Raw genomic sequence first — 17,315 nt, 5'->3', positions numbered from 1 at the left:
AATAACACTGAAATTTAGTTAAAACCAGCAGGTTTAGGCAAAAAAGGCTTTAAACAAATATTGTTTTAGTAGTTCAATAACAAATAAATGAACCCTCTAGCTCTCAGCTTGTTTCGTGGTTTTCAAGGCCAATAGAATTTTCAAATATTTAACGAAAAGCAATTACTACGGAAAAATGCAGTGTCTGTGGCAAAGAATTATAATTTTTTAACCTTTTCATTAATTCATACATGGCCCCTCAAACTTATCTTGGAACAAGCCGCACCTCAGGACTACAAAAAGTAAAAAAACAACGCCACCTCAGCTACAACAGTAAGCTACTAAGCATCAATAATAAAAAGACAAAATATGACAGTACACCATGCAGGGTGCAGAGTGGGTACTTTTACTTTCGATACTTTGAATACACTTCAGCTTTGTACACAGGATTGAGTCCTCCTGCAGCGGCTGCAGATTCCGAACGTCCGTTAGCTACATGTCTTCCCCTCTTTCTCTCCGCCTCACAAGGATCAACTTTGTCCTGTCAAATAAAAACTTAATGCACAACAATATATAAAAAACCAAAATGTAAGCGTTTAGCTGATAATAACAGAACATTAGTAATACAACACGTTGGAACTTTTACTCAAGTAAGGGATCTGAGTACTTCTTCACCACTGTCACAGTAATTATCTGATTACCTTGAAGAGTGTGACCATGGCTGTGTTTATGTGTTGTGGGCCCCAGGGTGTGTCCCTGTATTGACCCCCAACAGACTCAACTCTGCTTCTGTATACAACAGTGTTTGAGGCCCAGCGTGTGGGCAGACACCTGCTTTGTGTGATTGGCAAAACAGATTTGAACAGGTCAAGTCAGTTCACACAGTTTTCTATTGGTGTTGTCTTTAACATAAGTGCAATAGAAGTTCACCAACTAAACGAAGGGCCTCTGTACAAAAATAATCTGAATTCACCAAATTATTATTATTATTAATTATTATACTCTGTTCACTCTTGCCATCTGGACTTCAATGTGTATCTTACATCTATTTTCCACAAATGTGCAAGTTGTGTTTCAGAGGCCCCACATCTGAACTGATTTGTTATTGAATTGTGTTATTTGAAAGTAACCCTGTCGTTTGTTGACTCAAAGTAAACCCGCAGATTAGTCCGATCCTTAGAGCTAGTACCCGGCTCTCGTCTTTCTTTCTTTTTTCTGGGCTGTGTTTTAACATGAACTCAAGAGATCTTACAAATATGAGGGCAGTGTTGCCACATGTAGGAAAAACACTGTGTGGCTGTTTTCATCCCGTCCAGACTGAATCAACCAAGAAATCTCTCGGATGACATAAGGGCAGAGAAACAGCCCACTGAGCAATAGAGGTCTTTTGACAGATGAACTCTTTCCTGCTCAAATTCAATGCTCTAACAAAACACGCCTGCTTTGATTATTATCCGGTTAATGGCTCAGCAGTCACACTCTTGGTGTGAAGTCGTGCTGCAGCTTGTTTTAACATCTTAACATGCTGGTAGATTTAACGATGACGTTGAGTCATGCTCCGGTCCTGGTGTTGGAATCTATAACACCCGTCTTTCTCCATCTCAACCTGGCTCTTAATGGTTTAAATCACATGTCACAGATGCAGAATTGTCTTCATCAGCTCAATTCATGTGCGGAGAACCACAGGGTTCTACCTTTGGTCCACTTTTGATTTCCCTTTATAAGCTTCCTCTATTTCAAATGAAGTCTCCTGTCATTGCTATGCAGATGATACAGAAGTTTACTCATTGATTCCACCGTTATGTTAGACGTCCGAGGAATTCAATGTAGGAATGTATCACAGCTTTTTAGAAACAGATGTCTGCTAACGTTCTGCAGATAAATTCAGAAGAACTGGCCCCCAGTTATATAACGGAGCTAACTCCCTAGTCATAAAGCCATAATGTAAGATATTGCAAACAACACCAACACTTGCTGGTAACTAAGGCTGACCAGGCTTTTGCCATCAGGGCCCAGAGGCTCTGGTACTCCAGTCTATGGAGATTAGACAATCCAGCACCAAAACTTATACATTTTCTTAACGGATGTTTTTGTTTTTCTTTGACTTGTTTTGTTCTGTGTTGTTTATTCTCATATATTTTTTAAACTACTTTGCGACCGTGTTTAGATAAGTGCTACAAAATACGGTTTTATCATCATTTACTAAATATTGATGATGAAATTAAGAGACACCATTGGAGCTCATTTATTTTGTGCAGAGGAAATTCATAGATCTCGATCCTCATTACCATTCAGGCTCCCACCACTGCTTGTAATATACTGACCATATAAATAATCACATTCATGTACAGCTTTGACTTCTTTCTTCTACTCGCCGTTTGACTCAAAACTAAATAAGATAAAAATATCGGCTTTAATGTTGTCTCTTTGACAACACTTGACAAACAACATACATCTGGCATCACGTTGCCTCGACCTGGTGTTCGAAACAACAGTCGAGTTCATAACAACGGGGAATCCAGCTCTTTGGCAACTAATATATACGCATGCCTGAAAAAGGTCCAGTTAACTCCTCTGCGATATCCTGAACTCCAAGAGACGCAGTTCAATAACAGGTTGGTCTTTTAGTCCCAGTTCCAACTCTTCAGCCTGAGCTCCAGTTTGATCAGAATAATGCCCTTCACAGAAAGGTTGTTTCTACGTATCCCAGGGAGGCATCTGGTGTCAGCGTCAGATGTGTGAGGTCCTGTTCCCAGCATCCTCCTCCTCCTTGAACCCTCTCATCTGGAGGTGGGACAGTCGTCAACTGATCAGCACCATGTCGTCATTTTCTGGAACTCTGACATGATAAAAGAAAAAAGAACATAGACATGACATCTTCTACGTCTCATCAGCAGCACCATATATGGAAAAACACGTGCACGGTTTCTGCTTCAGGTCCCTAATAAGGACTGTTAACTGATGCATCAGCAAACACCTGTTTTATTGAAGTCACATCAGGGGAAATCTTTTGTTCTAAAACTTACTTAACTACTTGTACTTCAACATGAAATATTCCTCAATAAAGGAGTACAAATTAAGACCAATGTAAAGAATCGGATGTCGCAAACCACAGCTTGATGAAATTAGAGAATAATTCTTATTTGCATAATCAGCGAGTCTTCTAATTCTTTTCTCAATTAATCAATTCGCTGCTTTGTTTGTAAAAATTAAGAAGATCGAGAAAATAACCAGCTTTAATTTCCCACAGCCTTTGTATTGTAATTGCTGAGTTTTATTTGTTTGTGAGATGTGACAAAGAGGATCAGCTTGAGTACATGTGAAGCTGTAATAATCTCCTGTTGAGCAACATAATGCCTTTGAACATAATAATCTGATGACAGTCCTGGGAGTTTTTGCTCAAGTTATCAAATATCCCAGACTGTTCCTGAGTCATTTTGTTTTACGATGCATCATCCAACTCGTAACAAAGGTCACAGGAATTCAAGATTCAGCAAGACACCCGGCTGCTTGTTCAGACTGGTGAGGTCTCTCTGAAAGTCTATCTACAAAGTGTTGTTGTGGAAATGACCTCATCACAGATGTTGTTTAGAATTCAAACCATTACAAGCGTTATCCGGATGCTCTGGGATTTCTCCTGACTGTGGGTCTGGCAGACAACGTGCAGATTGCTGAGGTCAGAATTTCTGAGGTTTCACTTGTTTTCAGGTGAATTCCTAGAATAATATCATTATGGTAAATGGTGGCAGTGGTTAGGGTCACAGGAGGATTGTTCTCAGTTTGAACCCTAGTTCGACCAGGGTCTTTCTGTAGGGAGGTGCATGGTTTCTATCCAGTAACTCCCGCTTCCTCCCACAGTCCAAACCTATGCAGCTAAGGGGCCAACTGGAGACTCTGAATTGTCTATCGGTGTGAATGCTTATTTGTCTCTTTATGTTGGTCCTGTGGGTCCCTGGCGACCTGTCCAGAGTGTAGCAGCCTCTTCCCCAACGTCAGCTGGGATTGGCTGCAGACCCTCGTGACCCTCAAGAATAAAGTGGTATAAGACCTGTTTACATTGAACACATTTATTCTGATATTAACCTGATTAACAGAATAGTCTGAATAAGACGCTGCCATGTGAACAGCTCTGAATTAAGACATATGGAATTTTTCAATCACAGTCCCATTATGTAGACGTGCATCTATCTTAATGCAGTACATGTCTTATTGGTGTTTTCACAGCATTTTGCAACATCGACATAGGACCGTTCCCGACTGTTTGATGACGCATGTCCTGGATCTGAGTGTAAATAAGATGTACAAAAAACAACCAGGAGTTGAAGCTTCTGCAAAACAATAGAAAACACACTGAAATGGGCATACGGTAGAATACAATAAATATCATAATGGAAGTGATAGGAGGTGCAGAGATGTTTCATTAGTTTGCGTCTCAGAAAATTATTCAAAAATCCGACTGATATTTACAATTTGTCGCAGATCCATATAAAAATCTGGATGGAATGAATTAAATGTGGCTTCGTAAGGGGACTGTGGGAGGTAAGTACCACTCTAGGTCAGTACCAGATCAATAGTCGGAATATTGCTCTCCATGTAAACAACGTCATAGACAATGAATAAAGCGATGAAAATGAAACTCCCCCTTGAAACAGCTTCTTGTGTCTGAAATGTTTGCATCTCTAAGAAACCGCTCAGTCTATCTCGGTGACATCAAGCCTACAATTCATTCCACGTTTCCCCTTCATGATCAGAGCAAGCAGCACATTTCACTGCAGAGCTGGAGTTTGCAGTTGAGACAGTTTCATCGCTCAGACTCTCTATTCCTCAATCTGCTGAAGCCAGATTGAGGATGTGAATGTGTTTCACGGTGAGAGCACCTGTCGTATGGACCCGTTTGCTTTGAAATCAAAACTGATTCTGGATTGACGCATCACCTTTGTGGACAGATTAGTGCTTCTCTTTGTCAAATCTCTTTCAGACATAATATCCAGTATGTAATCACAAACCATTTGTGAGCCGCAACCAATACATTCCAGCCTCAGGTGGAGAACTCCTGGAACTGAAGTGTCAGGTACGACCTTTACACTTGTCCACTCAGCACTCACTATCATTCATTAAAATACAAAACTGATTTACTGGTTCCATCTAAGTTACACATTTGAAATCCAAATGGATAGCCATGCTTTACTTTCCAAACAAGACGACTGCAGCAGAGGAGGATAAACAGTCGGAAGAGGCTAATTGCAGATGGAATTTCATCCAATCAGCTGAAATGTTTGGGCAAAGCGCTGACTTAATTTTTGACAGTGATGTTCCTAAAGAGGAAATCTTAGTCAGGACGGAGGCTGCAAATGGCTGCGAATAAACAAATTTGTAACCTGACCAGAGAACTGCTAATGACAGGAAGTCAGACGACACTGAAAGGCCACTGGTTTATTTTACGTTCATTTCAACGGAGAAGATGGACATTCAGCTGCCGCTCCTGCACTATTACAAATGATCACTTAATGGTTGTGTAACTGAAGCTGCACTTCCTCAAGCACTTAAAAGACGTCCAGAGCAGAAGGGTCCAACAAGCAGGAGACGACCGCATAGTGGCAAAACCATAGTGGTGAGGAGCCACGTAAATCCATTAGAAACTGAAAAGTAAACTTTGCTATCATAACTGAATTTACACTTAAACTATTTCCTGGACACACACTTCATTGATCATTAGCAGGAAAACTGAATAATACATGAGTAAGTTTTATGAATCTTTCATAAAGCACAATCAAACGCGGGAGAAGGAAACCATAAGTGCAGGTTTCTGGTTTAAATCTGAAACATTTCCAGTTGTACAGCGGATCAAGGCTCGCATAAAACAAAACCCCACGTGCACTAAACTTCGCAGAGCGCCACATTAAACTTTTACCCGTCCCACTCAAAATCATAACTCTGTCCCACTAACCGCTGAGCCTCAGCAAAAAACTTCTCCATTTGACTAAATAAAAACCTCAGTGTCGACCGTGGTTTCTTTGAGAGGTAACACAGTAGAGGGGGAGGGGGGGGGGGGGGGCAGCGTCCCAGCGTACTCCCTCTGTCTCTCTGTAATCAGCCCATCACTGGGTGTGTCTGCATAGCTCCCACCACTAATTTCATCGCTCTCAGGCCGAGCCAAACCGCAGCGAGGAGGAAACTCCGCTGCAGTCGGCTGCTGCCTGCCCATGATGGAGGTCGGCTCAGGGAGAGGGAACGAGCAGGAACCAGGGGGACCTATAGACACATATGATGACCTGCTGGAGTGCAACGTAGGGACTCTAAATTTACTGTGCGACTTGCATCTATAGGGACCGTTGCTCACATTTCCACATGAAGTGAGCTCAGTTTTGTAGCTGTGTACTTGGGGACGATATGTGACACATCGGGAAATCAAACTGTATTGTAGATTTGACTTATTTGAACTCCTGGTACATCTATCGCAAAATAAATTCAGAATTAAACCGTTTATTCGACGACAACTGCGAATAATGAACAGAAAAAAAGGTTTTGGGTTTTGTCTTTCACATATGAGGAATGCAACGGGAGATTCTCCGGGTCAAACGTTTCACATTAAAACAGGAAAATGGAACATTCGGGTCAGGGGTCACACCTGCGTTTGGCCTTCAGGAGTTTACAACGTTTACAATACATCGGCGTCGGGCCTTCTAAAAAAAATAACCTCTCAGATCTCGTTGTCTTTCAAAGTTCACATCTTACCCAGGATACATGTAGAAGACAGAAATGTTTGTGTTCTTTTTGTTAACTTTAGTCTGTCATGTGTTAGAAATGTCACACAGACACGTACATTACTGGTTGTAAATTTCCCAGACATTCTTTCCTAATGTATTCTCACATGGGCTCGCCTGCCATAGGGTTCTGGCAGGAAGAACTCTGGAGAATGGACATGGATGCTTCCCACGTTGACAGCAGCCGCCTCTTGTTTGGAACAAACAGCGGAAAACGTGACCTTGATAATGAAAGAGTGTCAACCGAGCACTGCCAATGCTGTTTTTATGACATCACCGATTCTGTGGGAGGTGCAGTGCAGAAAAAAAGATCACAGCTATGATCCCCGTGCAACAAAGACATCACCAAAATGAAAAAGCACAACCGTTTGTTCAGACAAATCCTGAGAAACTCTTCAGCTGAAGCCGACAAGTGGTTTTAAACTATGTCACCTCTGTGTTTCAGTCGTGTGTGTGTGTGTGTGTGTGTGTGGTGTGTGTGAATGAAAATTAAACATCATCACTGGGGTCGTTGTCATACCGTTGGCAGCAGCAGAGCACAGAGTTCCTGATGTGAACATCTGCCTGACTGCTCTCCTCCACCACAGGGAAATCTTTCTGCTCTCTGAGGAACTTGTGCAGGTCCGTCAACGGGAAACCCTCCTTCTGGTAGTTCTGTGAGACCCAGCAGAAATAATTCATCAGTGCAACAGCCGCTTCAAGACGTAAGGACTTATTTCACAGTGGACGATAAAGAGGAAAAATCTAGTGAGGACAGTTGAGTAAACAACTAGAAATGAAAGTCGAACATAAATATTCATGGCAGGATTTCAAAATGTCTAAATGGACATTGGCTGCAAACCTTGTTACCATTTTGCTTGTTATGCTGATTACTTATTATTTAATACTTGTAATGTAGGACAAAAACACTATGTGGAAAAGAAAGCTATAAAAACATCAAAACAATTAAAGATGAACTTTCTGTGGATCAATTATCCAATAATCTGCAGATCATTCCAGCTCTAATTGTCCTTCCTGTAAAGGAGTGAATTTGAGTTGTCATCTCAGAAATCCCCCTCTAATGTTCCCTTTAATGATGTGGAAGGTTTAAAAGCTCAATTCACAGATTCTCTTCCCTCAGGCTCAGTTAACAGACCAACGAGTACCTTGATGGTCTCATAGGCGTCGGTGATGAGGGCGATGAAGAGCGACAGCACCATGTAGATGAACAGGGAGATGAAGGAGTAGAGGTACGCCCGACTGAAGAGCCACACCAGCGTGTTCTTGTCCTTCAGCTGGGCGAAGGTCGTGAACATGTCGTCACCGTTCACCAGGGAGAACAGACACTCGGCCACGCGACTCAGGCCCTCGAACTAGGACACGTGGACGAGGAGACATTAGATTTACACAGTAAACACACAATAATGAGACATCACAAAGACGGTCAGTCAGAGCAGTGGCTGCGTCCCTGAATCCACGATGAGAGGTCAAAGATCATAAGAAGGAAAACATACGTACGTATATCTCTGATGTTTCTAAGGGGAAGTTTCAAAATAAAACTAACTGAGGAGGATTAAATAACACATTTGTAACCAATGAGGTTGAAGACGCTGTAGGTCTTTATTTAAACTATTTAAGTGTGTAAAAACACCAAGAAAAAATGAACAAAGCACAGGGAGGTAAAATGATTTGCTCCTCCTGTGCAACACTCTACTCTTATGGGACATAGGTTGAACTTCTCCAGGTCAGTTTATAGCTAGACAGGCTTTACCAGGCTTCCACAGTAAACAGCTAAACAAACACGTTCAGTTACTTCTTGTTTACTCGTTAATGTAAAGCTGCAGTATCCTACAGCGACTCAAGAAGGAGCCGGGGGTGTAAGACATCAAAGTGTGTGACAGTTGACAGAGGTGGAGTTGATGAAGACAGAAAGGCAAACACTCAGGACAGATGTTTAAAGAAGCAGAGTCCTCCAGGATGAGATCGTATCTAATAACAACATCCCACTGCGACGGTATGGATGCAGGGCAAAGCACTTGAGGACGTGTGGAACAGCCCGAGAACATTCCGTGTTTATTCCCTCGGTAAATACTCGGAGGATCCTGGAAGGGCTGCCGGCACTCGACAGGGGACTCCCCCTTCTACCACAATGTAAATATGGTGATGGAGTCTCAGAGGACACACTAAAGGAACTGCAACCTGCAGCCGAAGCCGCCCTGCACCTCACTTTCACTTCTACTGATCCCAGAGGAACTGAAAACGAAATTAATATTGAAGTGTTCTTTTGTGTGATATTAACTTTTGACACACTTTGCATCCACCCATAACTTATTTACGCGTCGGTTTGGGACTATCAACATATTTCTATTGGCTCAGTGAGACGGGGCTGATCTCAGTCTATCTCACATCTGTCTCTTCAGCAGTATGAGCTCGGAGTTGTTTAGACGCCAACTGCTGCTCACACTTCCGTAAATAATTTATCTTAACAGGCAGGGGCGGCCACACACACACATTTTTCCCGATGACACTTGTTGTCCGAGGAGTGGCTACCATCTGTTCTGAAGTCATGGTCCTTGCCTGCTCAGATTTCCCCTAAAGTGTATTTTCAGAACATACAAAGAAAAACATCATGTAGTAATGTAGCCTCTGGGTCATACTGTTATTTCTCAATCCCCAAGACTTGTGGCTTGGAGGTTTTCATTGTAGGATTCCTCGAGTGCATAGATGTTGTTACACGTCATATCACAACATCTCTCTGACCTTTTCCTCAACTTATGTATATTTATTTCCATATAATCTTGTTATCCTAAAAAGAAAAACATGTTTCTGGTAATTTGAAGCAGTAAAAATATGCTTATTTCTGCACAGGCATGAATGTGTCGGACTTAAAGATTATCTTAGAATCAAATCCTCTAAGGCACAGAGAGCTGCTGTCATCACTGAAGCTAGAGGATTACTGGCAAAACATATACTGGCACCTAGTGGCAATACAGTATATCTGCAGACTGATAGACAGAAGCCAAATGCCACTTAAAGTTATTCATAGACAAGGAAAAGTCCGTCTTTACTTCAGGCTGTAAAACTGAAACTGGGAAATGTATCAACCATTTTTGAGAGCGATCATATATTAATCACGTGTAATAATTCAAAAATGTTTACATGGTGGGACAGAACACCTCGACCTTTCACTAGAATGACACTGAATCAAACGTTCCCACCGCTGTGGGATACTTTTGCATTAGTCTTGAATGTTAACGTGTATCAATGACCTTGGTTGTGATTGGTCAATGAGTTCAGTCCATGAACATGCACGTAGCATCCTCATGTGCACCCTAAACGACGATGAAGAATTAATTAAAGAATATAATATGTTAAGTTGAGATTTACGATATGTAAACAAAACAATTTTTTTCAACTGGCTCGGCTGAAAACAGGTTATCTTACTTGGAAAGGTTGATCATATCCATATTGCCCCGGTGTACACAGCGAAGCAATATTTTAAATTCAATATTTGCTCAATAGTCACTGTCAATCCATTGCCTTCCTTTGTTTTGCATTAGTCCAGAGTTGTAAATAAACAATGACTGAGACACTAAATAATCATGTCTTGTTTTAAATATTATTTTCTGGTTAAGTTTGTTATCTCCTTGAGTTGAATCATCTCGTCTTTAAGGTGTTTGTTAGTTTGTTCGTCCATTTGTCGCTAACCAAAGGCAGCAGTGACTGGGAAGGAAACATGTCTGTGCACACCCTTAGCCAACATGAACAATTGCATTAGGGTTCTTCACGGTGTGCTTGCCTGTCAAACAGCCTGCATTACACCAGTCACAGTTCCATACAGCCCCCCCCCCTCTCACTTGTTCCATTCTGATCTACACTGATCTCATACACGGCCTCCGTCCAACTGACAGAAACCAGTTATAGCAACAGAGAACTTGAATCCATGGATACAGAAAAGCAAGTGTCCCATAAACCGATAAATTCTGTTCTCTAATCTGAACTTCAGGTGTCTGCCCTCCCCACAGCAGCTCGTCGGTTACCTTCTCGTGGTACGGGCCCAGAACGATCCACCCGCAGAAGGTGTAGCCCAGGTAGATCATGCCGGCACAGCAGCAGAAACGCAGGACCTTGGGGAAGGCGGCTTTCATAGTTAAAATCAGCACCTGCAGCAGATACACGGGAAGAAGCAGACAAGAAGTTCAATCCAGACCAAATCATGAAGGAACAAGTTAAAGGCAGACATGGACTTAAAAACAACCTCTGATGTAAAATTGAGCATCTTAAATCTCACAGTTGCTCAAAGTTTCAAATAAAAATGGAACTAACTCCTCAAAAACTGCCGACATATTGACAATACAGAGACACAGTCTGCACACAGCTGGATGTTTGTGATGTAGTTCATCTGTATTCTTATTTTCTACTCCAAAGAACAACACCTTCTTAAAACCATCTTTCCATAGCTGTAGGTTTTGTCCTTTTTTTCAATTTGTATACTGAAGTCTGTATTTGTTGAACTGTGTCAGTCCTGCCTATGGATGTAAACTAACATTCTTACTCATCAACATATTTCAATAGGTATTTATAATATTTATAATTTGTAATGTTCTTTAATATGCTCTGTCCCTATCAAATAAACAAACATATTAGAATAAGAAAAGGCCTCGGGAAATGAAGAAAAGTTTTAGGCTTAGACTCACGTTGTATTTCTGGAAGTATCCCAGGTACCTGATCACACTGACCCACACCATTAAGGTGGATGTTCCCAGGAAGATACTGCACACGTCATAACTGGTCAAATTCTACGAGAGAGAGAACAGAAAAATAACAGAGAGGACAGTTTGCTTTTAGTTTTACGTTTGCTGCCGTATTATGAAACCTGGCCTCAGTGAAACAATAAAAGCTTTGTAGAGAAAGATTCAGATTTATAACTCAAAATGGTTTTACTGGGCTCTGTGTTTGTGTTGTAGGGCGACCTGACTGGTATGGATTATTTCACTAGCTCTCAAAGTCCAATGAGGAAATTCCCTTCCTTGGTTTACTTAAGTTTTTCCTTCACATTGAGGATCTACTTTCAAATAGAAAGTTGTCTCTGTTGGTAAATCCCGTAAATGGAACATGTTGAACTTCCTGTCCATCAGCAGATTTCAGGAAATACCTTGTTCCTTGTTCCCTCATCCCAGCAAATAATACTATTGTTTCTCAGTTGCTGACTACTCAAAACTTAAGATTGTTTCTTAATTTTGTTCCTGATCTGATGGAAACACCAGCTTTCTCTCATGCTCTTGTTAATGGTAATTTAACTGGAAAATAATAAAGCACACCCAGGGACTTTACCCTCTCTTCTCTATTGCATATATTTTACATAACCCGCTGCAGAAATATTGGCCAGTCACCTTTGGACTGAAGATAAGAGAAACATTATCTATATAGAAGACAGTTCAGGACAAATCTTTACCTTTGTCTGTATTTCCATCTTTAATATGGTTCCAACTATGGCCAAGAGGTCGCTGACGATGACGAGGACGTACCAGCCGTTCAGGAACTCCTTCTGATCGTCCTCACACACTTTACGATTGTAGCTCTCGTGGAAGAACCTGGAGAATCTCTGAAAACATAAGGATGCAATAAGAGAAAATATAAATATCACGACACAAGTGGCATGGATAGGGCTTTAGATGCTGTAGCAATGGGTGTTTTATTGAACTTTGCTTATCGTTTGAGGAGAATGAGAGCGACTGTAAGAATGTAGAATCAGGAAAGACAAAAAGAGGAAGAGGAAGAAGAAGAGAAGAAATAAAAACGTCCTGTGTGATGTTTCGCAGAGTGAGCAGAGGCCGTGAGAGTCCTGACCTGGAGTAACCTGACGGCCAGCACGATGGAGCGGCTGCACAGCACGGCCGACGTGAGGCAGACCAGGATGACGAAGCCGTCGAAGATCAGGAGATAGTGTGTGTTCTTCTGAGCTGGAACCGACAGAGTGTGTGAGAGGGACCGTTATCTCCTACACAACTCCCTCACACTCGTCTCTGATAACAGCGGCTTCCAGAGAAAATAATAAGTCTTATTATATCTTGTGTTGTCTTTACTGGGTTATATTTCCAGCTTATTTTCCCTTATTTTACTAGATTATACGTAACAAAATATAATTTTTAGATTACATTATATATATCTTGTCTACAACTGAGCTGCATTTTAAGTGAATGGTGCTTTAGAAAATATTACTATGATATTTTATAATTGCTTAAAAAGGATAAAAAAATATATATATAATCTCAATTTATTTTGTAGGGTTTACTAGAAAAAAGTTGTTTATCTGGTTATATTTTTTTTAAATTTCTGTCTTAGGTTAAATGATTAGCTCCACCGACGAGACAACATCTTCACCTGTGCCTGTTTGTTGGTTATTTGTTTACAGAATTATACAAAAATGTCTAAACACCTAACCTGGTGGAGGGATGAATCCGTGGCCTGAGAGGAATCAGTTACTTTTTGGAGCGGATACAGATTACCGGGCAGATTCTTTTTTACTTTCTTGTAATGTGTTTTACAACAAGTTAATCATTGAGGTTATCGGATCACTTCCTATATATATTTTTCACTATAAGAACCAGACAATCATTCTAGTTTGTTATTATATTTCCCCCTTCGGTTCGACAACTCTAACTTACCTGTTCCTGAGATCTTCCAGTTCCTGCAGGCGCAGCGCTCAGTGTCTATGTCTAGGAATATTTTCACCTTCCCGCTGTGACACTGGTTATCAAACATTATCTAAGGACAAGGGTAAAAGGAAAGTAGGTGAGTAAAAAAAAATGCAGTTGCATTTAAAAATTAGCACGATCAATGTTTAAGAGCTTTTAAGTTTCTGGAAGCTCTCCACACTGTCACTCACTGTGATGGGAGGTGTGAGAGAGAGCTTCTGAACTGTACCGTGACAAAGAAGGAGTAGCAGTCAGGTAACTCCCGTGAACGCACTGTCTGCAGGTTGATGCCTTTCAGCTGGAAGGTGATTTTGATGTCGACGAGCCTGAAACAGAAGAGGACGAAGTGGGCATAAGTAAAAAAGTCATTTTAATGTTAGCAGCAGTCTCTGTGTATTGCCGGAGCTGTGTACCTGTAAAAGTCCAGATTAAAAAAGGAGGAGTTGTAGAGCGTCTGCAGGTTTCCAGTCTTTGGATCATGTGACGTGCAAACTGAGACACAGACAAACGTTGTCTTGATTTTACAGTTTAAGTAAAATAACATGATGATTCTCTAAGTGGGTGATACAGTGTGCTACAGTTTAAATCAAGAAGTCTTTTGTGGTCGTCTTTGACCAAATGCACAAACCCCCGACACACTGTTTATGATCCCAGCACAAAGGTTACTGCTGATTTCCAGTTTAACAGCGACTGTCCCCTCACACCTGTCTCCAGCTGGGCGTCGATGTCATAGGCCTCGTCCGACGGCTCCACGCTGCCTCTCTTGTAATGCTCTTTACACATGTCCAGCGGGAGAAGGTTGCCGTCCTCGTCCTCGGGGTAGGTGATGGGACCCGTACTGAGCTGGCCCAGCTGGCTGTACTGTAAATATCACACGACTCAGGTAAAACACAACGTCACAAGGCAGATTGCACAACGCTGGAGAGAGTGTCGCCCCCGTCGCAGAGCACACAAGACAACTTAGTTCCTTTTTGTTTCACAGGTTTTTCCAATAGTTTACAAGTAGCTTCAGAGTTGGGTTTTTAACATGGAAATTTAGAAACCTGGTCAAAAAATATATTAAGGGTTTATCCATCTGTCTGAGGCCATAATATGATATTTATACACATTACACAAAAACAGGATACATAAAAACCCCGATCATAACTGGTATTCTTGTGCATTTGAATATTTACTCCAAGAAATTAAAGACAAACAAAGTGTGAACATCCGTCGAGGCCCAAGGGTCTAATGAAACCACAGGTAAATTCACAAAGTCCGTATTTTAATTTTTGGATCTGCACCAAATTACACAAACCCATAAACACCTGCCCCCTTAACATGTCTGATTTGTTTTTCATTAAGATCTATTAATTACTCTGTGGGAAATCAGTGAAAATATAGAAAAAAAAGTTGAAGAAAGTGAAAAGAAAATCCTGGATCTGCCCCCCGATCTGGACTGAATGGGTTCATCCTTGAGTCATGTCTCCTCCACAAAAGTTCATGGAAATCAGGTGGATTGTTTTTCGCATAATCTTGCAAACTGACAAACAGTCAAACAAACTCAAACATAACATAACTCATAACCCCCTTAATGGAGGTCAAATTGTTCGCCAAATAATCAGATAAGACACTTACAACTAAAATAAAATGCTTTATTTGACTATTTGAAATTTAGTTTCTTAATTTACTTTTTGACTAAGGGCTGTATTTTCATTTCTTTATGTCCTTAAAATAGCAAAAATTTGGAACAACCCTATTCATCTAATAAACGACTAAAGCTCATCTCATTCTCACTTGAGGTCAAACTTTCCTTTCACAATAAAGGTCCCAAATATGTCAACATCCAGGTCGTAACTGGGACTAAAGAGAACCAATGTCTCATGTTCAAGGTAACCAACCTCAAGTTGAGTAGGTCATCATAAATAATCAATGTTCAGTGGTTTTAACTTCACCACAACAGCCACCTTGAACTGGGCAGTGATGTGAAAGCTCAGGACTCTTCCCTCATCTCCATCATCAACCCTTCAGGACAGGAACACAGCCACCTCTTTTTAATTTCTCTGATATAAAAAGAAGAAATGTAAGCTGAGGAGGGGGAACTTGCCTGATCCAGGACATAATGCAGGCTCTCGTAGACGCCTTGCTGCGTGTAGACGGCGACACTGTAGTCGTCCTCATCCACGCCGGTGTAGTCCTTCAGGAAGAGGTTCTTCAGGGCCATGGTGTTCTCCTCCTTATAAGACACCACCAGCTGGTTGTTGAGGCCGAACAGGATGAGCTTCACGACAACACGATGAGAAAACATTCATTGTCACAGGAATAATGAAGAATTTATTCACTACATATATTCCTGTCTCTGGAAATGGTATTTGTATTTTTGGGGAAAACTCTTAAAGCCAAACTTTTCACAGTGTGCAGTTGAATTAAAGGTTGGTGCTTACTTCAAAACAATTAAGTCCAAACTTCTCTTTTACATTTCTCTCAAAGACCCATTTTTAAAAGGGGTGTTTTCTCTGAATCCCCCTCCGACTTTTTATTTTATTCATTTATTGTCTTACTTTGAACCCAGGTCTGATCTTACAGACTGTTAAAACCATTTACTGACATTTACATTCATTTAGTTTTTAAGTATTTCTCATCTGTAACATCTTTATTCGCAAATTCTTATTTTCCACTGCTGTAATTATAAATAATTACCAGCAGCCAATAGTAAATACTTCAGATACATGGAGGGAGTCTGTTTATTTCATCATCTTTCATTAGAGAGAGAAAGTAAAACATTTAGATGACATGGAGTCTTGCTTGTTATAAAGTTCCATGATTCATCTGTGCTGCTGCACTTGGCTGCTTGGTTTGGACGGACTAATGCACGAGGAAACATTTCCGGGGAGGCTCTGCTCTCCGGCTCTTTGCCAATAGACATAAACTCGGCTGCACATACTTGTGTTGTGATCATGACAATCTTCAGGATCTGGACTCCCAGTTTCCAGGGAATGTGTCGTCGGGTCCTGTACTTCTCACACGGGCTCATGAAGTAGTACCTCAGGTCATCTCTCAGGTTCTCCTCGTTCACGGCATCTTGAGCCATGACAGAACTGAAACACACAAAATAAATTGTCACTTAGGAGCTGTGTGACGGAGGACACACCACACAAACTGTTCCTGGCCTTGTCCTGGGGTCACCTAATATTTAAAAAAGGTAACTTTTACTGATGTCAGGAGTTAGAGCTGAGGTTGAAAAAGCAGAAGTGAAAGTGTGGCCAGTTATTGCATGAATCATTTTAGTTGAGCAATACATGCAGTGTTTTAGAGTGCAGTGGTCATCATCTCTAACAGGAAGGACTCCGTGTACTGAGTGTACACAGGCTGCATTCATCAGGCTGCCCGGCTTTAAGTCCAAGGTTAGCTCCATGAGGGCACTTTCAATATTTTCCCAACCGTGTGTCCTACACACACACGCACACACACACACACACAGACACCCATACAGACACACACATCCACCCACCCACCCACCCCCCTTCAGGCCACATTAACAAACATATTTTTCATTTCAGGCTGTACTGTGTTCTTTACCAGGAACTTATAAAGTAATTAAATAATCCTGATGTTGTTGTTAGTGCGAGAAAACTATATTTAAGTTACATAGTTACACACTTTGTTTACTTTGTGACATTTTACAAACAAATGATGACACCTTGGTGCTGATCTACTGTTTAACACCAACCATGAGAACTAATCCCTCACCTGACTGAGTTGCTCCTCTCCAGATATCGACCCAACAGTTCCATGACTGATTGATTGATCCACGTGGACGCTAGAATTGATCGCGTGCGCTTGCTTTCGGGTTGACAGTTGATCATGAGTCAGAGCATGTTCAGCTCAGAGGTCCTGCGCCACCACGCAACTTACA

The 17,315-nt window shown here is 41.3% G+C and overlaps 1 protein-coding gene across 1 annotated transcript; it reads right to left on the bottom strand.

Annotated features, from left to right (window-relative positions):
- Positions 1-364: 364 nt before the first annotated feature.
- On the bottom strand, positions 365-17,298 carry mcoln2 (mucolipin TRP cation channel 2). Its single transcript, XM_053431480.1, has 14 exons — positions 17,150-17,298; positions 16,344-16,497; positions 15,507-15,680; positions 14,125-14,281; positions 13,834-13,912; positions 13,650-13,746; positions 13,391-13,490; positions 12,573-12,685; positions 12,178-12,327; positions 11,420-11,521; positions 10,763-10,885; positions 7,889-8,095; positions 7,264-7,397; positions 365-2,818 (listed from the first exon to the last, which is right to left on the bottom strand). The coding sequence occupies exons 1-14, from the start codon at positions 17,263-17,265 to the stop codon at positions 2,782-2,784; spliced, it is 1,743 nt and encodes a 580-aa protein (XP_053287455.1). The 5' UTR covers positions 17,266-17,298; the 3' UTR covers positions 365-2,781.
- Positions 17,299-17,315: the final 17 nt, after the last annotated feature.

The sequence above is a fragment of the Pleuronectes platessa genome, chromosome 9 (assembly GCF_947347685.1).
Source record: "Pleuronectes platessa chromosome 9, fPlePla1.1, whole genome shotgun sequence".
Lineage (NCBI taxonomy): Eukaryota > Metazoa > Chordata > Actinopteri > Pleuronectiformes > Pleuronectidae > Pleuronectes > Pleuronectes platessa.
Note: the sequence above shows the minus strand (reverse complement) of the source record. Positions and strands in the feature narration are given on the sequence as shown.